At 44.8% G+C, this 24,742-nt stretch overlaps 4 protein-coding genes across 18 annotated transcripts in view; 2 read left to right on the forward strand and 2 right to left on the reverse strand.

Moving 5' to 3' along the window:
- The window catches only part of apbb1ip (amyloid beta (A4) precursor protein-binding, family B, member 1 interacting protein), a 25,692-nt gene extending 15,712 nt beyond the window's left edge, over nucleotides 1-9,980 (forward strand). The window contains exons 7-14 of the mRNA XM_086191705.1: nucleotides 2,305-2,426; nucleotides 3,309-3,383; nucleotides 3,489-3,632; nucleotides 4,383-4,493; nucleotides 7,361-7,459; nucleotides 7,537-7,660; nucleotides 7,755-7,831; nucleotides 7,913-9,980. Coding sequence (XP_086047831.1) covers nucleotides 2,305-2,426; nucleotides 3,309-3,383; nucleotides 3,489-3,632; nucleotides 4,383-4,493; nucleotides 7,361-7,459; nucleotides 7,537-7,660; nucleotides 7,755-7,831; nucleotides 7,913-8,557 — 1,397 coding nt within the window. The 3' untranslated portion in view covers nucleotides 8,558-9,980. The remainder of the gene's footprint in view (nucleotides 1-2,304; nucleotides 2,427-3,308; nucleotides 3,384-3,488; nucleotides 3,633-4,382; nucleotides 4,494-7,360; nucleotides 7,460-7,536; nucleotides 7,661-7,754; nucleotides 7,832-7,912) is intronic.
- LOC147241408 (uncharacterized) lies at nucleotides 9,418-16,965 on the reverse strand. 7 transcript variants are annotated; one of them, XM_086191707.1, is made up of 20 exons: nucleotides 15,883-15,906; nucleotides 15,295-15,508; nucleotides 13,997-14,115; nucleotides 13,787-13,915; nucleotides 13,286-13,350; nucleotides 13,145-13,201; nucleotides 12,935-13,033; nucleotides 12,595-12,662; nucleotides 12,236-12,320; nucleotides 12,089-12,158; nucleotides 11,937-12,009; nucleotides 11,777-11,860; nucleotides 11,562-11,691; nucleotides 11,385-11,429; nucleotides 11,219-11,300; nucleotides 11,052-11,144; nucleotides 10,768-10,844; nucleotides 10,599-10,642; nucleotides 10,399-10,478; nucleotides 9,418-10,309 (listed from the first exon to the last, which is right to left on the reverse strand). In XM_086191707.1, the coding sequence occupies exons 1-20, from the start codon at nucleotides 15,889-15,891 to the stop codon at nucleotides 10,187-10,189; spliced, it is 1,746 nt and encodes a 581-aa protein (XP_086047833.1). In that variant the 5' UTR covers nucleotides 15,892-15,906; the 3' UTR covers nucleotides 9,418-10,186. The 7 variants fall into 7 exon arrangements, with proteins under 7 accessions (XP_086047833.1, XP_086047837.1, XP_086047836.1 ...); XM_086191711.1 differs by lacking the exon at nucleotides 15,883-15,906 and adding an exon at nucleotides 16,862-16,965 and having other exon boundaries at nucleotides 9,626-10,309; nucleotides 12,236-12,323; XM_086191710.1 differs by lacking the exon at nucleotides 15,883-15,906 and adding an exon at nucleotides 16,411-16,825 and having other exon boundaries at nucleotides 9,626-10,309; nucleotides 12,236-12,323.
- pdss1 (prenyl (decaprenyl) diphosphate synthase, subunit 1) lies at nucleotides 16,261-22,090 on the forward strand. Its single transcript, XM_086191723.1, has 11 exons — nucleotides 16,261-16,798; nucleotides 17,669-17,724; nucleotides 17,968-18,100; nucleotides 18,380-18,507; nucleotides 18,601-18,742; nucleotides 18,835-18,946; nucleotides 19,024-19,133; nucleotides 19,238-19,318; nucleotides 19,517-19,630; nucleotides 19,738-19,818; nucleotides 19,997-22,090. Exons 1-11 carry the CDS (start codon nucleotides 16,643-16,645, stop codon nucleotides 20,135-20,137), a joined length of 1,254 nt encoding a protein of 417 aa, XP_086047849.1. The 5' UTR covers nucleotides 16,261-16,642; the 3' UTR covers nucleotides 20,138-22,090.
- An 11-nt stretch (nucleotides 22,091-22,101) lies between these two features.
- The window catches only part of abi1a (abl-interactor 1a), a 55,090-nt gene continuing 52,449 nt past the window's right edge, over nucleotides 22,102-24,742 (reverse strand). For all 9 annotated transcript variants that reach the window (XM_086191715.1, XM_086191714.1, XM_086191716.1 and 6 more), the window contains one exon: nucleotides 22,102-24,059. In XM_086191715.1, the coding sequence (XP_086047841.1) occupies nucleotides 23,884-24,059 (176 nt within the window). In that variant the 3' untranslated portion in view covers nucleotides 22,102-23,883. The remainder of the gene's footprint in view (nucleotides 24,060-24,742) is intronic.

A 24,742-nucleotide genomic window follows, 5' to 3' on the forward strand; every position in this document is an offset into this window, starting at 1 on the left:
AACACCCACAGCGCTCGACGGCAACGCCGTCAGACAAACGCTCACTGTTACACTCGGCCATGTGCTCGCCATGCACACGCCTGAGACACATGTGGTTGACGCAGTTCAAAGGGAGTTTTACTCCTAATAACTTCATACTGCAGCGCAGTCACACCATCCATTTAATCATCATAGTCCAACTGGAACCCTGGTAGCAATTTATTTAATGTCTACCTCTGCCATGGCTGCTAACGTGTAATTGCTAAACTACAATCAAATGTCCAAAGTACATGACCGAGGTCTACAGCAGTGTGTGTATGTGTGTGTGTGCGTGTGTGCGTGTGTGTGGGCAGACAGGAGGAGGTGAAAAGTGCCCTTAATGGGTGCTAGAGCTTTAGTACCATTTAAAGTCCTTCCAGCAAACAGGGAGGTTTGTATTACGCTGAGCTTTTCCCTAATTCAACACATTTGAAGGAGACAATTGAAGTATTGTGATTCAGACTTTGAAGCGAACTCTGCTGATACAAAGATACGGAGGAGGGGAACCTCCGTGCGCACGGCGCAGCAGTTATTTTGACGTGATTTATCGCAGCTAAAACAAGGGGATTGTATGGAGTGAGATTATTGTAGATTCTGGTTTAAATAATAATTCGCCGTTAAATCATCGTGAGAGCTGGAGACAATTTTCATTTTACCACAGCCAGCTTTGGTATTAGTGTTCGAATGTGCCGGTAAATGGTTTTTTGTTTTTGTTTTTTTTAATGGCGGATACACACTTGCTGCGTTTGCTACTGAGCAGGAAGGTTTACAGAGACACTCCACTACTGTGGTTTGGAAGAATTAGAGAATCTCATCGAGAATTTACACAATAAACCTGAAAAATCAGCTTTATCTGTTTGTTCAAGGGCTCAAAATGACAGTTTCTACAGCAGCCAGTGTTGTTCTACCCTCCCCCTCATTTACTTGTTTGATTTTGGCGCTGTGCAGCAGGTTTAGTAGGTCATTATGACGTCACTGTAAGCTACTGTACATCCTGGTTATTCGGCAAATGTCAGGGAACGTTCTGGGTGCTCTGGATCTTTAGGAATCATTTTTGGCAGCTGTGTAAAGAATTATTCCTGTTTACTAGAATGGCGCTGGAGTTGTGCAGACTTTCTCGAAAAGGTCATCCAAGGACCTAAATATAACAAAGGGGAACATTATTCGTTGGTCACGCTAAAGGTTCCTGGAATCTCCTGATAGGTTCTGCAAACATTCGGGGGAAGATCCTGAGATCTACTCACTAAATCTTCTCAAAAATATCCTGAACGTTCCCTGAAAGGCCACCAAATAATGTTCCCCTTCGATTTGAAGAAACCTACAGCTCGACAAGCCTGAAACATTCTGGGAACGTGGTGTAACGGCTGAGAGGGAACGTCCTAAAACACACCAAACGTTCCCTTGTTGTTCTACCAAATAAAGCCTCCCCTAATCTTTGAAGAACTGCACCTACGAGACGACATTCTTAGCACCCGCTGGGACGTTTCTGGAATGTTCTGGGTCACTGTAATGTGTATCTGATCAACATCCTGGGAACATATGAGCTAAGGACCTGTATGGGAACGTTGCCTTTTGTTGCAGTAAAAGCATGAACTAACTGACATGGAACATCATACTGAGAACTTTGAGCAGCTGGGCTTTGATTTCCAGCAGTTACAAGAACAATAATTAGGTGAGTCTGGACCTCTGTCCCCAATATAGAACCTTTACAGAACTGCCCTTAGAACACCCCCCCACGTGGGAAGTTCCCATGATCACACTGTTAGTGATTTTCAGTCATTGTGAGTATCGGGGGGCGGCATGACTCAGAGGCAGTGACCGTCTAGCAACTGAAGGGTTGCTGGTTCGATCCTCACTTCCCCCGGCTGTCTTTCAAACCGGGATCTTTAAAAATAAAACGTTAGCTTACTCATTAACTATCTGTTTGAATCTTTGAAAAGACCCGTTTATCAAAAGGACTCATCTGATGTGTCACTCCAGGCGCCCTCACCACGTTCCCCTGAGGAACGTTCTCAACTTGTAACCAAGTCTGGACAATCTGTTAAAGCCACCGTGTGCAGAACTTGATGCGTCTGAGTAACTTCGCCCTGTGGTGATTAAAAAACAAAAACAAAAACCTGTTGATTTCAATAACTACTTTTAAATGGTACGTCTCAATCTGTACAAAAAAAAAAAACGGAATAAACTGAAATTGACCCCCAAAAAAATGCCTTGAAGTGTCCGGACACATCTTCCTCTTCTGGAAGAGTAGACGTCAGCAAACAACTTTTGCTTTTCTTTTGACAGAACGGACGTTTGAAGACCACGAGAACCTTGTGGAGCCACTCTTAGCATGGACAAGAGACAGCGAGAACAAAATCCTCTTTCAAGAGCGGCCTGAAAAATACGAGGTCTTCAAAAACCCGCAGGTTGGTCTCCAGACTGGTGGCGCCTTTTACAAGCCAACGGCGGATCAGCTTCACATCTCCAAACAAATACCGAGCGGCTACAACACCGGCGGCTATTTCATTATTCTTGGCTTTGGTTCTTGTGCAAATCTATCCCCACGTTGCTTCAGGTCAGTGCCATCTGGCTATTTTCACCGTTGAATTGCTGTCTGAATTATGGGATGTCTCCTGTACGCAGGACGACTCCCTACATTTACGTCTTCGCTGCAGTATATCAGACAGAACAGCCTCGGGCATCTAGATCTTGGCATGTTTGCTGCCATAATGGGACTCCTTTTTAATCTCAGCATATTTAATGGATCCGGTCTGTTGGCAGAGACTGATAGCCGCACTGGAAACTGGTGAGATATTATCATTTTTTGGAAACTCCATCATGTTGACTGCGTCTACTAACCAAACACAGATCTGTTCGATAGGAGTTGGATAGCATGTGACAAGAGCTGCCTAAGTAGAAATCATCTCTGGGGTTTCTCTCCCCAAAATGTCGAGAGAGGCCAGAGCCCACACACCGCCTCCAAGGTGAATTCTACCAAAGCCACAAAAAAACAAAAAAAAAAAAGCCCCCCCCCCTCGCCTCCATCAACTTAGGTACAAATGATGTATCAGATAATTAATGTTTGATTCCTCTCTGTAGAAAAGCCACAAAACGTTATTTTGACAGTGGGAAAAAAAGCTGTTCTACAATCGGATCCCCCCCCCAAAAAAACCAACCTCTTAATATCCAAAAAGTCAGCATAATGTGCACCTCTGAGGTATAGTTTATGAAAAAAGATCCACTATATTGTTTAATAAAATACCTTTAAATCATTGAACTTTGTTTGTCCCCCCCCCCCCCCCCTGCAGAACTTCTATCTATGGAAAAAGGATAAGAACACACTCAAAGAGATAAAAGACAAAGACAAGGAGATATTAATACAGGTAATGACGTTCATTCACGTAAACCCCTGAATGATTGACAGCTTCTCTAAAACTGGATTTTCATTTGTTGGGACGGCCTCTTTTGTTTTATTTTCACCCCAACAGGAGAACTTCTGCGGGACGTCCATCATTGTGCCTGATCTGGAGGGGGTGCTGCACCTCAAAGAAGACGGCAAGAAGTCCTGGAAGCAGCGGCTCTTCCAGCTGAGAGCCTCAGGAATTTATTATGTACCCAAAGGAAAGACAAAGGTCAGGGTTCAAAAGGCCACGTAATGAACACACACACACACACACACACACACACACACACACACACACACACACACACACACACACACACAAAACCGCTCATATTCTCATCCGGGACATCTTCAGTTGAACGTTAGTGTGTTGAACAGCAAACCGTTAGCCTCGTAGCATAACTTCCCAACGCTAACCTCCTAAGACTGCTGAGTCACCATTTGGTCAAAATATGACTTGGGCAATGATGCTATGAGGCTAACGAAATTCAAAAAGTTTCTTTCTGCTTTTTGTTGTCACACCGGGGGAGGCGGGGCGTAGAGGTCCACCCCTACTGTCATGGACAAGAATCGCTCACTGATTTGCATGTGCTGAGGGTAAAACCCCAAATTTACAAGATGATTTGCATTTCAACTATCATGGGTTTTGGTTGATGACTAAAAAAAAAATGGAGATGTAAAGTCCCCCGATTCGGACTGGTGCACCTTCTTGGTGTCATGTTTTCTGAGTTGACTCCACCAGGAAGGGCAGACCTCTGGCTTCTTTTTGCTGGTCGAATAGCTTCTGTTCATCCTGAGGAACAGAAAAGTCTAGGGGACGAGCACGGATCGCACCTGGCCTGATTATTATCCTCTCATAAATTGTACCTTAAGAGACTGTTGTGGTTTCGACAGCATCCTGACCCAGCAGGGACTGAATCACACTCATCCATACGCTGTCTCATCAAATTTGTAATTATAACCCTTTATCTCTTTCCAGTCCTCCCGTGACCTTGTCTGCTTTCTCCAGTTTGACAACATCAACATCTACTACGCCAAAGACTTGAGGGCTAAATATAAGGCGCCGACAGACTTCTGCTTTGTTCTGAAGGTACGTTACATTGTCAAACAGCCTTGAAACCACACCATCTCTCAGTGCCAAATTAGAAATCCCACAAGCAGGAACTTCCCCCCTCTGAGGCAACAGCACGAACAAAAACTGAGTTTGGATGAAAAAAAAAAAGAGTCTTAAAAAAAACTCTTTGGTCACAAGTCCAAGTGAAGCCTCTCACTCTTTTCCTCCATTTTACCAAAAAGAGTCATAAGGCTATGCTAATTTACCCAAGTAAGTCTTTCTCTATGCTTAAGGTGAGCTAGCAGGCGGCAGCAAAGAATCACGGACGAATTATCGTTAAAGCCAGCACTGCACACAACACTCGTTCTTGTTTTGTTTTGTTTTTTAAAACAATATTCAGCGAGCACCAATCAAATCAACCCAACATCCCACTAAGCTAGCAACAAGCTAACGTATAGCTGACGCAGCTGAGCTAACGTTAAATACGTTGGCTAACCTCGGCGTAAACTTTCCCAGCACTATGTAACAGACCTTTTCTAAAGTTCATGTGGTTGATCTAGTACCTTTATGAGGACATTAAGTCAAGTCTCAACAAGTGTGGCTCACGTCCGAGCCCTGAAGCTAATAAAAGCTAAACTAACCAAGCATTTTCAAAGATAAAAGCTGCGCTCAAGTCGCAAACACTTTAAAAACTAATCTGAAATGGTCCAAATGCAATAAAATAACTAGTGAAAAATGCAAAGCTGTAATAACCTTGGTGCTATGAGGCATATATTACACATAATGCAGAATTGATTACTGCAGGGTGGTTTTGTATGGTCAGCTTAGAAACCGCTTGCTTTAGAGGAAATATGAAAAGAAATTAATAGCTCAAAGAGAGAAGTGAAAGGTTACGGTTTTATTTAATCCCTCCGAAAGTGATGGGAGTGAAAAATGAACAGGATGACATTTTAAGAAGTTTCTAATATTTCCTTAAATTAAATTAAAAGGAGTAATTTCACTCCTGGGACATTAATGCTGGTGGGAGGAACCTACTTTACCCATTTAAGAGGAAGAAATGCTGACTGAAATGACAAAAGCAAAAATCGGATGGGTTGGTGTTGAGTTTTAAAAGGAAGTGAAAGTCCAATTTCTTTCTTTTCCTCTCTCTTGTCTGGGAAACACCAGAATCAGCAGATACCATCAGGCTAGATGTTGAGGATCAAAGTAAAAAAAGAGCTTAGATAGGCAAAGAGACAGAATTACCTTGCAGTGATGGAGAGTCCTCAAGGTTCGAGCTGAAGGGAGGTGCAGCCCGGCCAAGGGCGAGGGCATTTTGGAAGGCTGGTCAGGTTTTGTTGTTGTTTAGGAGTGATCCAGTAAAAGTAGCCTCCTTTTGAGGCAGATCAAGAAGACGGTAGGGGCTGTTTTCAGCTGCAAAATTGCTCAATTAGGGTGCGTTTTGTCAGATTGGTGCGGTGGCGTTCACGGGGAGCAACTCAAGGACATCTGCAAAACAATTTGGCGTTATCATTACGCAATTATTGAGAGAGCCGTCTGAGGCAACCTCGATCCGCACAACAGATATTATTACATTAAAGGGGAACAAACATACTCTTAAGGGGGGAAATTATCCAAAAGATAGACATTCACAGCACTGCAAATATTCTGTATAAGTAAGATGAGAGCGAGGGAACTTCCTCTAGTGCAACTTATACTTGATGACAGTGTGTACCTGAAGAAGTAAATGTTCGGGTTCTAGTTTCCTGCTCTGTTATTTTCCCTGATGTTGCCTGGATAATCTCACACAATAAACACTGAGGACACAACACTTGAACCGCCATTGTCCTGCTCTACTCTCACTCTGCCCCCTTGTGGTTACTGCTGATACCTCCCCTCTCCCCTAATCATTTAATGGGAAACACTGAGTCATTGGAAGCCCTCAGGTCGAGTCCAGAGGTTTCCACTCCCTCCAAATCCAGTACTGAAATGCACTTGTGGAAGGAAGTTTGGGGTCCCGCGCGTCTCTGCGAGGCTCCTGTTGAGTGTGTGTGGGTCTCTCAGGGCTGAATAACCTGCCGACAAGCCGGCACATTTACTAGAAGCTGTTTTAGCGACTTAGCTGTTTCAGGATCAGTGTGATTGGAGGATTTAGCAATGCAAACTTTAAAAACTTCCTCAAATGTAGCTTAGGAATGGAGGTTTATAGAAGTCCCCTGGTGATTTGGAGCATTCTGTCAAACTTGGTCACGCTTGGACGCTGTTGACCCCCATGAGAAGGGAACTTGATGTCTAGAAATGTTTTTGTTGCGATTCAAAATGCCTCTCAAAAATCATTTTAACCCAACAAAAAGATCATTTTGTACTTTTTTTTCCCCCCCCAAAAATAAATGACATTTTCTTTATTTTTTGAAGCTGTAGCTGCCTATTGACTCGATAAACATTTTTCCTGTTTTGTTTTCTTTTTAATCTTTCATATAAATATGATAAATACGTTAAGTTGTAAAAAAAAATATAAATTTTCCTATGACCATCGTCCCTTCAAATGGATTTGATTTCTATCTGAACGTGTTAAAATGCCCCCCCCCCCCCAAACATTAGCAAGAAATCAACTTTAAAACGAGGAATTGATTGAAGGGGGGGGAAAAAATCATAAAACTATTAAAAAGAAACATTTTATTTATGAGGAGGAAAGAATCATCAGGTGGAACTGATGATGTTTTGTTAGATTTTGTGTTTAATTCTTCGTTTAGATAAAAGTGAAAATGTGCAATTCCTCATTATCCGTCCCCTGGGGGGTCCCCAAACCTGACAGTGAGAACCTCTGTCCTAACTAATGACATCTCAATGTCACTACAATTTTTTTTTAAAATTTCTTTTAATTGAAAGAGCAGTGGAGAAGTAACCATGGTGATTTATTGCAGCATCCTCAGATCCAGAAGGACTCTCAGTACATCAAGTACCTGTGCTGTGACGACGCCCGAACCCTGAACCTCTGGGTCACCAGCGTGAGAATCGCCAAGGTACGTCTGAGCTCGTCGCCACTGATCAGACGCAGGTTCCTCCTCTGATGAGGTTTTTTTTTTTTTTCCACCTCCAGTACGGCGCCTCGCTGTACCAGAACTACAAAACAGCTGAGAAGAAGGCGGCCGTCAACTCTGCGTGGACGAACCGCAGCACCCCATCGAGCTCCACTCAATCTACGCCTTCACCTACCATCAAAGGTAACACACACACACACACACACACACACAGACACACTCCTGATGATGTGAAACAAGCCAGATGTGGTGAAACTCACTGGTTCTTCTCCGTCAGCCAAATCACCGTCTCAGGCTAACGGCCACATTCCTCCACCTCCTCCCCCTCCTCCACCAGCGCCACCGGGGTCTCAGGTAGAAAACTCAACCTTCTCTTTTTAGTAATTTTCTCTTTGTACTGTAAACAATTTAAAAAAAAAAGTTTTGCCCTCTCAGGATTTTGGAACCATCCCACCTCCACCTCCGCCTCCGCCTCCATCTTTGACCCAGACCCTCCCCCCACCACCACCACCAGAACAAGCCTTCCCTCCTCCACCACCTCCTTTGGCTGCCAAGAAGTCCTCCAAGCCCGTCGCCCCCCAGCGAAACCTGCCAACCAACCTCCCTCCACCTCCACCTGCCATGGAGAACCTCCCTCCTCCACCACCCCCACCCAACGATGACAACTCTGAAGACCCCCCAGACTTCCTCCCACCGCCTCCTCCAATGGCTGGCTTTGGTTCAACACCACCTCCTCCTCCTCCTCCTCTGCTCAACTCTCTACCACCACCTCCCAGCTTCACCAGTATGGACCAGTCTCTTCCTCCTCCACCACCGGATCCCGAGTTTTTCCCTCCGCCTCCACCTCAGCCGGTATTCACAGGGTCTGGAGTACCCCCTCCACCTCCTCCGCCTCCTATGGCTATGCCAAGAGCTGCACCCAAACCTGGTGGGTCAGTGAAGAAGAAGCCTCCTCCACCACCGAGGAGGACTACACCACTGCATGGAGATGGAGGAGGAGGAGGAGGAGGAGGAGGTGGAGGAGGAGACTTCATGTCGGAACTGATGAACGCCATGCAGAAGAAGCGGAGCGTCAATTAGCCCACAGAGTCTCGGCCGAGACCAAACTGTGCACCTCTAGTGTTTTAACTGCTTGTTTCAAGTCTAATGATCAGGTTTCTAGAAACCAAAGAGTTCCCTTTTCTCCCTCAACTCAAAACAAATTGTGACTCCACTATTTGACCCTCATCCCCATACAGGATGTCATAGGTGCACCTCTGGTTTTACACTGAGCTGAAGGTAGAGGAAATACCTGAAATCTGCATTCTTCCTAATGACCAGTAAGGGGGTGGCTCAGCTAGTTGAGAACCAGGATCCACCTAGTGGCAGTGGCAGGTAATGGCACTCTCCTTCAGAATTACTGTTGAATTTTAAAAATGTAGGCAGCACGGCGGTGCAGTGGTCCTCACTGTGGCCTCACAGCAAGAAGGCTCCGGGTTCGAGCCCTGGCTCCAGCACAGGGTCTTTCTGTGTGGAGTCTCCATGTTCTCCCTGTTCCTGCTGGGTTCTCTCTGGTACTCCAGCTTCCTCCACAGTCCAAAGACATCAAGAGGGGACCAGGTTAATCCAGACTCTAAATTGACCGTAGGCGTGGCTGGGAGAGCCAATGGTTGTCTGTCTGTATGTGTTGGCCCTGCCATGGACTGGTGACCCGTCCAGGGTGAACCCCGCCTCTCACCTGAAGGCAGCTGAGATAGGCTCCACCCCCCACCACCCTTAACAGGATAAGAGGTAGAAAATGGATGGATGGATGGATTTTAAAAGAGTCTGACATATTTCAAAATGTATGTTTGCCATATCCAGCAGCGTTTATGTTTACATCATCCAACTTTACACTAAAAAACAAGAAAGAATAAAATGTGGGTTTCTTTTTTTGGTTCTTTTTACTTAAAGACGGGTGGAATCAAAATCCTCTTTGTGGACACGATTATGTGAAATGAATGAGAAAATTTGAAAAATGCCTGCCAGTGCCACTAGGAGGAGCTCTGTTGCTTCAGCAGACATCGCGCCTGCGTGTTTACTGTGTCATGCTGCGTTCGAGACCACCTGGAAACTGGATTTGGATCCCCTTGCTTTCTGGCTGTAAACATCATTGCAATCATGCTAATTCAACTCAGAGGGAAAAATGTCATTTTCCTTATATTTTTATTTTTTGCAATACGTCTGGAAGGGACCAAGAAAAACATTCACGTATGATCAGTTTTGTAAAGTGTAAAATTTGAGTCACTTTGATGTAAGACAACACCAGGCTGTTCTAGTAAACTAAAAAAAGAAAGTTTTTTTGTGTACAATGAAAAGTAGATATAATGATGTCACTGAAAGAGAACTGTACATACGGATACGTTTGCATTTTGAGGTGTAAATACTGTAAAAACACATTTGCAGGGTTTTTAGGGAATGTAGTGTACGAAGTGCAGTGGTTTTAAAATGGGAGTTACCTGAATAAAACCTTGTAAATAAAATCTTTCAAAGGTTACCAGTAGTTACTGTCTCTACTTCCTCCTGTCACGTTACAGAGAAAACATGTAAATGTGTTTTTTTCTTTAGTCTGGGATCAATCTAGGATAAAGAAACAGCCTTAACTTAAGAATCCATTCATTTCATACAGCAAATTTCACCAATATTACAAAATACACAAGTTTACTTGGTATCTCTACGCCCGGGAGTCACTCAAGAAGAGCAGCTGACCTTTAACCTCTTGGCCCACGCTGGAGGTCTTGCTGCATAGCCCGCCTCCTCTGCAGTCTCTTGTGTAACAAAGGGAGATGAGAGGATGTGGTGCAGCAGCTCCACCTAGTGGCCACAACATGAGGTTAAAACCTCGACCTTCGACTCCTGTACACTAGGATGAGAGTTTGGGAGAGGAAATGAACGACACAAACCTCCGAGAAGTCGTTCATCTCAGCTTTCTTTATCGCCGACTCAGCCATCCAGTTCCTGAGCACATATCGCGGGTTCACACCTGCGACCAGATACAGAACTCAGGGTTTCTCTCCATATCCAATATTAAAGCTGTCAGTTCACCTTCACATGCTGTTTGTAAGGACACAGCATTGCAGTTTATGTACATTTATTGTCTTACTTTTCATCCTGTCTTGACGACTGGCATCGTTATCGTTCTGCTGCCTGAACAGAAAAACACAAATATCCTTGACAACAATTGGAGAAAAAGTAAAAGTACTTTCAAGTACCCAAAACAAACTTCTGAAACAGATTCGGGGCCTCGGAATACTGAGAATACGTTAGTTTACCTGCTGAGCCGCAGCAGGTAGATGTCGAGCCAGTCGGAGAAGCGCTGGTGTGAGGACAAGTCCTCCAGAGCCCACATCTATCAGAGAAGAAGCAGAAACCACCGTGAAGCTTGGAACTGAGATCACACAGAGACAGAAACACCAGTTCAGCTGCTGCAGCAGCAGAGTCCTGCACGTCTGCAATGAATTCTTCTACATCGCTGCCGTACGTGTGTTTCTGCTAATTCTGTCCCCTCAGAGATGCAAGTTAAACCTGGACTGAAACGCAGCAGTCAGACCCGAACCTGCGCAAGGTTCCTGTTGCGAAGCTGCTCGGCTGAGACCTCGCTGAGCTGCCTGAAGGTCATGGTCAGGTCAGACCGGCTGTCCTCCAACATCTGGAGACGCAGACACACTGGAGTTTACCCACGTGACGAACAGCTGTCACATTTTCACGAGGAAAGCAAATTACCCTGAGTAGGAAGGCGATGAGATAGCCGTCATCCTCTTCCTCGCCGAGCAGGCCGAGCTTCGTCTTAAAGATCTGGTGAATCCTGACATGGACACACGAGACAACGCGGCGTCATAGCTGGCGTGAGGGAGAACATGAGGGTGACTGAGTGAACATCCAACACTACCTCATCTGGTAAATATCACCGTATCCCTTTAAAATGTTTTCAGCCCTGCAAAAAATAAGAAAAAACAAAAACGCTAAAGTATTTTGGAAAAGTCTGTGATCGATGTTGTGCATTTTGTGACAATCAGAGGTCAACAGAGGTCACACGATACGAAACAGGTAAACCAGGCTGTCTCACGCTTCCTGCTGCGTTAGCGAGAGCACAGGCCTCAGCGCTGCCAAGAGCTTGTCCAGGTTGAACAGTCCAACGCCGGCCTGAGCGCCGATGCTGTATCTGCCCTCGTCGTCTGATGTGTTTGGGACAAAATCTGCAGAAAAAAACAAAGGTCTATAAACCAGTGCTTTGACTCCTCACAAGAACGAGACAAGTCAGTCCTGCAGGGTAGTACACACTGGGGTTATACGCCTCCATGAAGCCAAACGGCCCGTAGTCGATGGTGATGGACAGGAGACTGAAGTTGTCGGTGTTGCACACACCTGACACGATGAACACAACAACCATCAGAGGACAAACAAGGATTTCTTATCCAGTTATGACAAGTTCTCTTCTCACCATGTGCGAAACCAACCGACACCCACCGGGCGATGAGGTGAGCTGTGTCGTTGACCACGGCGGCGTAAAACGCCTGGAGAGTGAAAACACAACATTCATACCAAGGAAAGTTTAAAAGGGAGTCAATTCTTATCAGTGTCAGACCAACATACCAAATATTTATCCGGGTCGAGTGAGTTGATGGAAGGAAAATGTTCTTCAATCGCAAAGTTCAGCAGCTTCCTGAAATCATCCAGAAAACAAACCTCATGTGATAAAAGCTGCAGAATGAAAATAAAAAGGAACTTCGTGAGATTCACCTCAGCAGGTCTGTTTCTCCACTGTGAGACAAAATTTCTAACGATCCAAAACGAAGCCATGACGGTGCCAGTCGGAGGACAACAGCTCCTGGCGAGAAGACACAGGCCACTGAGACGGAGGGTGTGACTTACAGGACTTTTTCTCGTCCTTGAGGGAAATTCTGGCACATTTCCATGATTTCCCTGAAAGTTTCGGGCTTTATTTATTTTTCAAAAACCTTCCCAGGCCTATCAAATGTTATTTTCAAAGTTCTGTGACTCCTCTGGGTTTCTCATGGCTCAAAGAACTCTGGAAGCATTACGACTCGATCACAGGGTTTGTTCAGGGAAATTAGAAGCAAATAAATGTTTCGTTGTACCTCGTTCTGTCTTCACGTTGCCATTGTAGAACTGGTCCCTCAACACCGGCTCCTCGCTGACAACAAGACTGAAATACATCAAGTATTCATCAGTTCATGTAATCAGAAGGGAAATTCATGCCTCTAGATCCTGGTTGAGGTTTTTCTTCTTTAACAGAAACGTGGTTTTATTTGGGAAAACATTTATTTTCCCATGAGAGAACTGTCTCATCAACAACCCCTATGGTTCAAATCAATAGCAACTAATGCCTACGTCCTGGATCCCTTCCATCCATATTTTAAATGGATTCCAACAAGTCAGAGTAAATGCTGCCCCCTGGTGGCCGTGGCCGCTCATCACCTGGCAGCCCTGCTGCTTGGAACACCCAGGTAGTGCATGGCCTCACTGCAAAGGAACTCCCGGACGGAGGAGCGGATCACAGCTCGGCCGTCTCCTGACCTGTGGTGTGAGGAGCGAAGTCAAAAGAAGAGGAACTGATGCAGCTTTTTTTGTTTGCGAAACAGGATATGACATCATAGAAACAGATTGTGTCATAACCTACCAACATACCTTGAATAGGGTGTTTTTCCAGAACCTTTCAGCTGCAGTTCCCATGTTTCTCCTTTCCTGCATTCAATGGAAGACAAGACATTCATGCTGCAGCTGGAATGACACTGAGTGGATTTCACTAACCTGACCAAGACCTCTCACCGGTTTGTGTACTGGCCGAGGAGATGCGCCCGACCGTCGCCCAGCTGGCCGGCCCAGTAGCCAAACTATCGCAGACAGACGTGAAATACATATTTACACTCTGCGTTATTTCATTGTTCCAATGTGTGAAAGGGATTTGATGTCATTCTCATGGTTTTAATAAAGTACTGTGGACCAATAAAACTCAACATTCATTCTTTTACAAATACTAAAACACATCTAGTGAGCATTTCTAACTATGTTATGAATGTTTTCATTACAAATTAAATGTTTTATTTTGAAAGGAACCCTTTTTCTCATCATCTACTTGAAGTAAACTAGGGTAAATCTGTCACTTCCGCCCCCTGCTGGTAGTTAGTACCCCCCCCCCCCCATGAATGTAGGGTGTTTCTCAATCATATAAAGACACACAACTGCATTTATTTATCATAAAAACTCATGAGAGGTAAGTTTGGTGAGGATCTGAAGTTTTTGCCTCATCCAGGAAGTAACCAACTTCACCTGATGACCTCCGTATCTGTGTGCCAGGGGTACAGATCCCGGCAATAACCTGCTGCCGCTGACGTAACGTCTGAAGTCATCGGACCGGGTCACCGCCATGTCTAAATCTAAGATCCCTTCAATGACATCCTGTAGAGGATCAAAAACAGATCATTTCCATGTGTTAATGAGTAAAAATGATCCCTGATTCTGAGGAAACTGTAGCGTCACCTTGGAAACCGCTGCTAATCTCAGTGGCCCTCTCAGCGGAGTTGGAACGGATTCAGAGAAGATGCAGTTCTTCACCGTCCGAACGTAATCCCCATCGACCTCATCCACGGGGAACGCCTCTGTGGTGGGGGTCAGACCACGGCTACGTCATCAACTGCAGTCTCAACCGCAGTTCCTATTCAGAGCCGGCTGGCCCGTTAGGCAATATAGGCAAATGCTAAGGGCGCCCTGGCCTCCAGGGGGCGCCACAAAATCATGGTACATTAAAAAAAAAAAAAAAAAGTCCCCCTTCAATATAATTATATCAAAACAAGTCCTTAAAGTTAATTCTTAAAAATGGAAAATCTGACAAAGATTCAAGTGTAAAGCAATACCCAATTAATTTTACTACTAATGATAATACCAAATACCCCCCCCCCCCCCCACACACACACACACAGGGAAGAAACAAAAAGAAAGGAGGAAAAACAGGAGAAATGAAACGGTGAAGACGCAGTAATGAAATGAAGCATCAGTTGTTCTGCGTCGGTCATTCAGCTCTGTGACTGTGAAGTTGATAACTTCCTTCTGAGCGATTCGCCTCGACATGGCGTGCTAATCAGTAATAACCAGTGTGATATTTCTGTAGTCGGGCGGCGTGGATCCTCTGGTAGGGACGACACCCTCTCAGCAGGTCTCTACGTCGGCCTAACCCAATAATCCAAGCTTTGATTATTGGTTGTGTTGAAAGCTGACTAGCCAACGTTTTTCCTGCTTTTACTGCTGTTACCTTTTCAACCCGTTTATATAGCAGACTTTTAACCCTGGCTGTTAGTTGTGTTACAGTTCACACTGTCCAAAGCCTGCACATTCATAAATCAGAAAAATTATAATTTCTAAATAAAACTTTACACCAGAGTTAATGTACACATAAACATTATTAATACTCCAAAACTTAGCATTCCCACGTGCCATATTAAACTCAGGTTTACTGCTTCTTGTCATCTGCTACTCAACACTTCACTGTAATGACAATAAAGTTGTATCTTAACTAATATGCACATCAGAAAAAATATTATATTTTACACAATGTATTATGTATCTATAGTACCTATAATAATAATAATACAATATCTATATTAGGCAACATGTATCTGGTAGGTTTTTCATTTTTTTCCCCCTTGGAATCATCATTTTTATATAATAACTGTAAAACAATGCTGTTCAGTTGGTTTGTAAGTCACTGATGGGGGGGGGGGGGGGTCAAATCTGGCCTAGGGCGCCATGTTGGTGTTAATCAGGGTTGGGTTTTTTTGTACCTATGAGCTTCTTGCAGGAGACTCTGAACTGGTCCAGGTTCTGTGTGAGGTTCCTGGTCCACCTGGATGCCGCCACATCGTGACCGAGACACTCAGGGTCGGTTGGGCTGCAGAACTCGAGGGGGTGCGCAGGTGTTACGCTCGATGCTGCAGCCAGGGCGAAGACGAGGACATCCGGGACGCTCCACATGTCGTCACGCCGTCTCACGCGCGCCTAATCCCGCATAAAATAAATAAATGAATAAAAAAAAAGAGAGAAAAAACTTGGTGGTAAACTTTGGACTTTCATACGATCCAAAGACAAACAAAAACATACACGTAAATTGTAAAGTAAATTAGTGTAAAACAAACAAGAGCATTGCACTGCCAATGAACTACTGATTCACTTCATCTATTAGGGAAGTATTTTTAGATTTTTTTTTAAAAAATATGATAAAACTGCCCTGAATGATGTTGATATTAAATACATAAAAACAAGACTTGTACATTTTGCACTAAGAAAAAAAACATGTAAACACAAAAGAGTAATGATTTATCAATATCAAACTCTTATTCAGCCCAGTTCTGCTCTGACATATTAATAATTACCAGAGACATACGGCCTTTACTGCAGTGAATCTAATAAATGAACAGAACGACCCGCAGACTGCGTTTCACTTATGAAATCTGGTCATGAAATGATTTTAATTCACTCAGGAGGAAGCAGATTTGTCACGTTTAGGGTCGTCGAGGCGGGGCTATGATTTAATAAGTGCATTTGTTAAATTATATTTATCAACCAAAGCCTAAGCTTGCAAAGCATTCATATAAAATAAACGAAGTACAGAAGAAGTGTCCATTTCTCCTTTAAATTGAGATGAATTCTGCACGCAGTTACTGTGACGTAATACTGTAAACAAACACCACCTCTAGGCTGCTAGCTACGCTATGCTACTCGTATTCATTAGAATAAGCATAAAACCCACCCTATCAACCGCGTTGAGGGAACAAAGAGCAGGGAATGCCAATGTTGGATACTGTTTTAAAACCTAATACTCCAAATTCAAATGATGTAATGAAAGTACCGGTGTTATGAAAGTGCCGGTTAGCTAGCACAGATAGCTGTTAGCAGCACACCTAGCCGCGTCCCAAACGCGAGCGTCACTGCGTCTCCATGGAAACCTGGCATTATCCTCAAACTAACTAATTATTTGAAACAATTCCGTAAAAAAAACACGCTCATGTGCCTCTAAATGTCCTGCTATCATTGCCTCCATGTTGGGGAACGTCACCACTTAACCGCCGCCCGCTCCGACTTCCGGTTCCGTCGAATATATATAACCCGTCCCCGTGCACGCTGTCGGGGAACATGGCGGGTCCGTGGTGGAGGCAGTGCCGGAGATGGAGTACAAACTGTACCGGTGTTAGTTCATTTGAAACAGTGTGGCATTTAAACAGAAGGTATGTGACAGTCTCCGCGTCCTATCCGGGGCGGGCGTCCTGGAGTTCCGGGCCCGGCAGCGAGGTGAGTTTACCGGGGCGGGGGTGGAACGTTCATGTCAACCCAGGAAGGTCATACATGCCGTACCGCCGAGCTGTCAAGAGGTACCGCTGAATGATGCTCCAATTTAGATACATTTCTCCAGCGTCTGTGACGTATCCGGTAGTGTCTTGTCCTCTACAAAGGTTCTTGTGTTTTGGAAGAGTTTAATAAATGAATGAATGGTGACTTGTTGCAGGAAGTGGTGACTCGTCCAGAGTCTTGAGCCCGGAAGGTCAAGACCCGTAGCCGAATGACAGGACTGTTGCTTGGACACTTGTCTTTAGCTGGCGACTTTCCTCCAAGAATGTCCCTCCCATCCCCGTCCGTTATTAGTCACATTCATTCATTCATTCACTCAATCACGTGTCCAACCAGGAATACCTTAAGTTTTACAAAATACTGAATAAATTCATGAAAACACACCTTTTATTTGAGGTCACTATTGTTTTTTATTATGAGGTAATGAGGCAGCCTCTGTGAATTTCAATCGTTTAAATATTGAAATTATCTGAAATTAAATATAGATTTATTTACCCATTATAGTGCAAGAGTAATGGTTTGGTTTTGGAAAAACAATCAGAAAATAATGAAAACATGAAATGAAAAGTGTCCATCGCGTTATTTTAAAGCCACAAGTGATTACATAACTTTTTTTTGTTCGGTGAAGTCTCAGATGAAATAATAGGTAACATTAATATTCATATTATCACCCAATATGGAGGAACTGTATAAGATCACCTTCCTTCTGGCCTCCAAATTACCGCCAGATGATGCGTGCACCATTGTGAAACGATCAGATTATCTATCTCGAATCTGTAGCCTGTAAGACTGAGGTGACCTGGTCTTTTTTAGGTGCCGCCATCAATACGACCTCCACGGAGGAACCTGAACCCTTCGAGCTTCGCCAGGTGAGTCGCACCAAGTCAGACGACCTCACATACAGAACCTCCACCTGCAGGTTCATCTATGTTTATAACATCATCTCAGTCTCTTAGGACAGTGTAAGGATGTGGTTAACATCAAGTGGTGTATTGTATGATGGTGTTGCACTTAAATAAAACTTATATTTTATGTGTATATAATGTGACGTTTAGTTGGGGGTTTTTTTGTTGTTTTTTTTACAAAGCTTCTGTTTGTGTCTTTGTCTCCAGGCACAAGTCCCGTGTGCGGTATCCAACGCTGCAGACGTGCAGCTGCAGGAGGATACACAGCGACGCCAAGCTGAAAGACCCCTTCACGTTAGCCCAGAAAGACTTAACGAGTTTATATGATGACATCAAAAAGGTAATTCCATTTTCTTGCAACACGCCTAAGCGGTGGCGGGATGTCGTTGAATGCAGAACAGTCGGGGTTAGTTTTGTGCAGCTGCGGCAAGAAGATAAAAAAGCAGTAAAGAATGTACTTCTGTACATTAGTTGTCATTTTTGTTGCAGATTATTCTGTCTTTATTCTTCTATACTGAACAGGAGCCCCTGGGGTTCATTCAGGTGTTTCTGATTGTGCTTTTTTATGGCGGGTCTTTCATTTGAATTTGTTGACATTCATTCTTTCCGCCCCTGACAGGAGCTGTTTGTGTCCAAAGAGCTGAAGTGTCTATGTGACTATTACTTCGATGGCAAAGGCAAAGCCATCCGGCCCATCATCGTGGTTCTGATGGCCCGGGCCCTCAACATCCACAGCAACAGAGATGGGTAAGAGAACCCCAGATCAGCAGAAGAAGCCATGAGAGGATTATTACCAGCAGCTTGTTTCAGTTCCTCTAACCTGTGGTCCGGCCTCTCCAGGGATCTGCTTCCGGGCCAGAGGGCCATAGCTATGATCTCAGAGATGATCCACACCGCCAGTCTGGTGCACGATGATGTCATAGACGGGTCAGATAAGCGAAGAGGAAAGAGAACCATCAACGAAGTGTGGGGCGAGAGAAAGGTCAGGAAATGATTTAGGAGCTGTTATCTTTTGGTGTGGTTGTGCCTTTCAGCCACTCACGTGTTCTTGCCCCCCCCCCCCCCCCCCCCCAGGCAATCTTAGCTGGCGATTTCATCCTATCAGCCGCCTCGATGGCTCTGGCTCGGATTGGTAACATCACTGTGGTGAAGGTCTTGTCCCAGGTGATCGAAGACCTGGTCCGAGGTACCGTCAAACACCAACACTGAGCATCTGTGCACCTTCACGTGCCGCCGTCTGATCAAAGCCGCCCGTGTCTCCAGGTGAATTCATGCAGCTGGGCTCCAAGGAGAACGAGAACGAGAGATTTAAACACTACCTCGAGAAAACGTTCAAGAAGACGGCGAGTCTGATTGCAAACAGTTGTAAAGCAGTATGTACGTTCTGTCTCCGCACAAATAGCGACGAGCTGGAGACGAAACCTCCGTTTCTAAACCGTCTCTTTCCTTGTTGACTGTGTGTCCTTAATCACTCAAGGTTTCCATCCTCGTCAATTCTGATCCTGACGTTCATGAAATAGCCTTCCAGTACGGCAGGAACGTCGGTATCGCCTTCCAGGTATGTGCTGGTGTCCCAGCGGAAGTTGGCGCATTAATGTTTGACTCATTAGCTGCTACATCATGTCGCAGTTTGTGGTTCAAGGCAGGAAAATTGGAGTTTTAAAAGACCGTGATATGTTGTTACATCAGATTCAGAATCTTAGACGAAAATGTAGTCATAGTTTTTTTTTGTTGTTGTTGTTTTTCTGTCCTGCAGCTGGTGGACGACGTCTTGGACTTCACCACGGGCGCCAGCCAGCTGGGGAAGCCTGCAGCTGCAGACCTCAAACTGGGATTAGCCACCGGACCAGTTTTGTTTGCTTGTCAGCAGGTGAGATTCAGCTTTAAAGCTGCTCACATTTCCAGTAATATGAAACCTTTTTTAATGGTAAAATGAGTGTTTTGTTGTTGTCCTCCCTTTTTTTTTGTTTGTTTCAGTTTCCTGAGCTACACGCAATGATTATGAGGCGGTTCAGCTCCAAGGGGGACGTAGACCGAGCCTGGCAGTACGTCCTACAGGTGGGAGCAAAGCGTCGAGTGTAACTCGGGTACACGTGGAGCCTCGGTGAAGGCCCGCTGGACCCAGAGTGACCCCACACACACGTGGAGTGGGATGAAACCTGAACACATTTGGATTTTGAATATATTGTGATGTTTGAACCTGAATGTGGAGTGACGCTCCCCTGATGTTCCGTAGAGCGACGGCGTGCAGCAGACCAACTACCTGGCCCAGCGCTACTGTCAAGAGGCCATCAGGCAGATCAGCCTCCTCCGGCCGTCTGCAGAGAGAGACGCCCTCATCAGGCTGACGGAGATGGTGCTTACTAGAGACAAGTGAACGTCCGCTGGGCTTCACTTCAGGCAGCTACCTGTGGACTCGCCACCCTCCCTGCCAACCATGTCTGTACAGGTCGTGGTCGGACTGAGACAGTGAGAGAGGCGATGGGCTCAGAGGAGCTCCTGGTGCTGGTTTTAGTGGCAACTCTTGTCGGAACACTCGTAATCATGGGATCAAAGCAGCACGTGGGGGTCTCTCTGACCCCATCCATGACTCCCGCCACTGCTCGCTAGTGTATTGGGTACAGCTGAGTAAAACTGAAGCCCCGCAAGAGCTCCTCCCCTCATGACGTTTTTGGCATTTCTGTAGCACAAATCACGAGTTCTTTACAACTGAAGGAAAAGCAATACACATCTTTTTATTCACTCCTTCGTTGCGTGACTCTCACAGAATTTTTGCAGCTGCGCAGCGTGTGCTGTTAGCTTAGCACCTCTGTAACGGACACAAGTATCAAACACGGACTCTGTTGCCCCGGTGACGAGCTGTTCCGATAGAAATCTCTCCCTGGGGCTACTGTAACGATAGCGCATTACGGAGCAACGACTGAATATTCCAAGGTTGTGACGTGGCGTAGCTGCTGTGACCCGACACTAAACGGCCTCTTATTTCACGCAGGTTGTGACTCATGGTGCTGTTGAACTGCGCTGGTTGCATGCTCGTGTCATGGAGGTTATGATAGTATGATCTCCGTGTCGTCCAAAGAAGTTCAAACGATCTCACCTGTGTTAAACGCTTAAATGAACTTGTCAAGGTAGGAAACACTGTTGCTAGTCACTCCCAGTCGAACCAGTATACTGTAGTTCAGCAGCACCAACTCCAGCCTCGAAGACCATTACAATCTAAACACATGAAGGGAGGAGTTGTGCCAGGGTTGCTGTGTTACACTGCTTCAGTTTTATCTAGTTATACCAAATACTCCAGCAAGTGAGTGTAGAAATACACTCTTGTTTTAAAGTGCAAATATTTACATTTCCTAAATGGAACAACAAGCCGGTCAGCAGAATCTATTTGATGGAAGGCACTGAGAACTCTTCACTGCATACAGTACTGTAACTGCGCCGCCGCCCGTGCCTCTTAACTAGCCGACTGTAACAGAGTGCATTTGTTACACGCTAGCGCGGAGCTGTGGCAGTGTTGCAAAAGCTGCGTAATTCCAAAACTGAGTTGGAATGTTTGTCGTTGGCGTGTTTGTCTGGGTCTGTTTGTCTCCAGAGATCCGTCCTCACCTCGAAGGCCACGCGACGGAGGCCTGGAGCAGCCAGACAGAAAGAATTCTTGTTCTCTCCGTTTACTTATTTTTCAGACCACAAGATCCAACGTGTTCCTTCAGTTTATACGTTGTAGCTGCTAAATTAAGGGAACAAGTTGCATCTTGCAGTCTTGACATTGATATTTTGAGGCCACAAGATTTAACTCGTTCCCTAAATTTAAAAAAAAATAGAGGTGGGTTCTTATCCTGTGGCCTCAGTCACTAAATTGAGGGAGCAGGTTAAGTCTTAATGAGGGAGCATCTTGGGGCAACTAAAAAGAGGAAACAAGTTCAAGCTTGTTCCCTCAATGTGGTTGTTTTCAGACCCACAAGTTGTACTGAGTTGCTACAAATTAAATTAAGAAGTTAAAGGAAACAAGCCAGATGTTTTAGCGTGAAAATGATTAAGCTGAGGAAACAATAAATCTAAATGCAATGGTTCAGAATACATTTTTAGATCTTGTGGTCTCAAAATAATTCATTTTGGGGAACAAGGTTTTATCTGGAGGCCGCAATGATTCATCGACCGCATGGCCTCTCTGGGCCTCCGTACCAAAGAGTGTTTTCTGGTCTGTGAAATGTTATGAGGTTGCTTCTGTCATGCAAAGTGTCCTGTAACAGTAGAGGCCTTAACATCTCCAATGACTGTCCTCAATAAATCAACAGTTTGCTTTTTATCAAAGCCAATTCTGCTCCCGAGTGATGACACATCGTCCTTGTACATAGAATTGTTTATTATAAAAGACTGTACATTAATTTCAATCAACATATTTTACATACAAATGAAGGGCATTTGAGTGATTTTTCAATATTTCTATATCCAAGAGTCAGAGCAGGTTTTGTTGTTGGATGCAAAAAAAAAAAAAGTTATCAAGGCATAATCTGAAATGGTAAACAATGCAGGTTAAGATGGAAGTTAGAGACAAATTAGGTCACGTTAGATGTTCGAGGGCCGACAGAAAAGCGAGGATGATACTGAGACCTGAGCGAAGTCTAACTGGCTGACGGACGAACACCTGTGCAGCCCAGAGGAGCGACCCGGTCCTCGAACCCAGACGGAGCCGAGCGTTGTTGCTTTGAGACTGAGAGGTATTAGAGTTGTTGGTCTACGTTAGATCTGACTGCTCACGCGGCAGTGTCGCTCTAAGTATCACCACAGAACCATAGTCCATTATTGCCAGTTCAAATCGATCCTACAGACGTGATGTGGGTTAGTAGAACGCCATCAGTGATGTCACAAAATGCCCCCCCCCCCCAAAAATGGAATGTGTTCCTCTTGCTTAAACAGACCAAAATTCATGAAAAGTAACTTTTTTTTTTTTAAATTTTCAAAATACAAAGCACCACTTAGATGAGGGGCCACCAACCTGCACATATTTCACATGAACCTCCAAGATTTCCCTTTTCCATCGCCCAGCACGACCCAAAGATCTCTACCCAAGTCCTGAACACTGAAGGCAACCTGCTGAGGTTCCTGTCAGCCCCCCGGAGAATGACTGCTGTTCTGCCCTGTTTCAATTACATTAAACAGATAAATAATGCCAAAGTAACAAAATCAAGATGAAAATTTGTACAGAGTAGGAATCCGTGCTTTGTTGGGTATTTCCACGAGATGAAGAAAGACTTTTAAAAAGCCTGTTTTCTGAATGGAGTTCAGCATGAGGTTTGACTGTTGTAGCTCCATCATGCTACCGTGCACCATTGGTTCCAGCTAATTCTCAGCTAAATTCGTTCTGACATCCCGGGTGAGTTGTGACAAGTTGGTGACCACTGATTTAAAAAGGTGCAACTGTGGGGAAAATCTACTTCAGAGTCTAAAATTCAGTGATTAACAGAGTAACAACAAACAAAAGGTGAATACATTTACAACATAATGGCAATAAACTTGTGATAAATCTTAATTTTGCATGCTTTAACGCCAAGACTGATCCTCAGGAGTAATTGGTTCTTTAATATACCATATACAGTATGGAAATTTACTGACAGGCCGTTTCTTTGTCGTACGAATGAGCCTCATGGAGTCAGGGAGGGCACCACTAGTGAAAAATATTGACGTTCACTGAATTTACATGACGGAAACCCGAATGGCTGCAGCTCACGTTATGTACAAGTGACGATACAAACGCTTCGACTGAAGGTGCTCCACGTGAACGCTGGATTTATCTCTTCACCGTGTCCAGGCAAGATGACGTCGTACATCTCCCAGCCGCCCACGTGAGCACGCACAGTCCAATTAGACACTTTCCTTTTTTTTTTCTTCTTTTTTTACATATTCCATAAATGTCCCCTACCCGCCCATATAACACCAAAATAAACTAAATAGATATTACTTTTCATTTTATTTGCAATCAGTAAGGGAGAGAACATTCTGTCATATCAAAATGAGATCATACATTTCTGTCTTATGTGTGTCAGGAGTCAGATTGCTGCTGTCACTGTGTCTCCGTGGATACGATTGGACTGAATAAATAGACTGTACTGATACGGCCAGGTCCCTTCAGTCTGCGTAGTGTATGATGCTCTCCACGTAGTTGCCGGGGAACAGGCCGGTGACACCGTTGCTGACACCTTCGAACCAGCCGTCGTCGTTCTTCTTGATGACGTAAATGATCGCCCCCTCCATGAACGTCAACTCGTCGTCTTTGTCCTTGGCGTAGTCGTAGATGGCCACCACTGAAAAACAACGGCCAGTGTTATTTAGTACAAGACGGTTTAAAACGACAACTTGATGATACCACATTTCCAGCAACAGGGTTCTTGGAGCAGGTCCGTTCAGGGGTCTCTGACTCACCATTGATCACTATGGCACCAACAGGTTAGACTGGCACTGGAGGATACGGTTCTCCTCTTTGGTTCCAGCTAGTGTTCCAACCACAACTGAACCTTGTTGGTCAATGAAGGTTCTGGAGGTACTTCCAAACCCCAGTATTAGGTCACTCATCCCCATACTGCGAACCAAAAACAACCGGTCCAAGACCACCTAACCCGAGTGGTCCACTTCCACGTCAACCCTTGAGTGATTTGATTGCGGGGACAGACAATCTGACGAAGTTGCAGGAAGTGACCCAAAACACAAAAGATGAAGGGCATTTGTTCCATGTTTTTTTCCAGTTGTATCTTTGACTGCTCTGACTACATTTGGTTCTTTTGCTATTCAGTCTAGTAAAGTTTTCAAGTGCAAACAGCTCATCAGCACTTTCACACCTGTCATCTTCAGTTCGGGTGAACTGAACCCTGGTTTTGGACAGCTGTCAATCATCCTCAGGTGTGACCTGAGACCTGTTGACGACGTGGTCTTGTTTTGGTTCCTGATATGGGACTCTGGTTGGATCCAGTTCAGGTTATGTTACACGTGC

Source organism: Aulostomus chinensis, chromosome 21 (genome assembly GCF_037954235.1).
Source record: "Aulostomus chinensis isolate RoL2024-O1b breed Wild chromosome 21, RoL_Achi_v1.0, whole genome shotgun sequence".
NCBI classification, from domain to species: domain Eukaryota; kingdom Metazoa; phylum Chordata; class Actinopteri; order Syngnathiformes; family Aulostomidae; genus Aulostomus; species Aulostomus chinensis.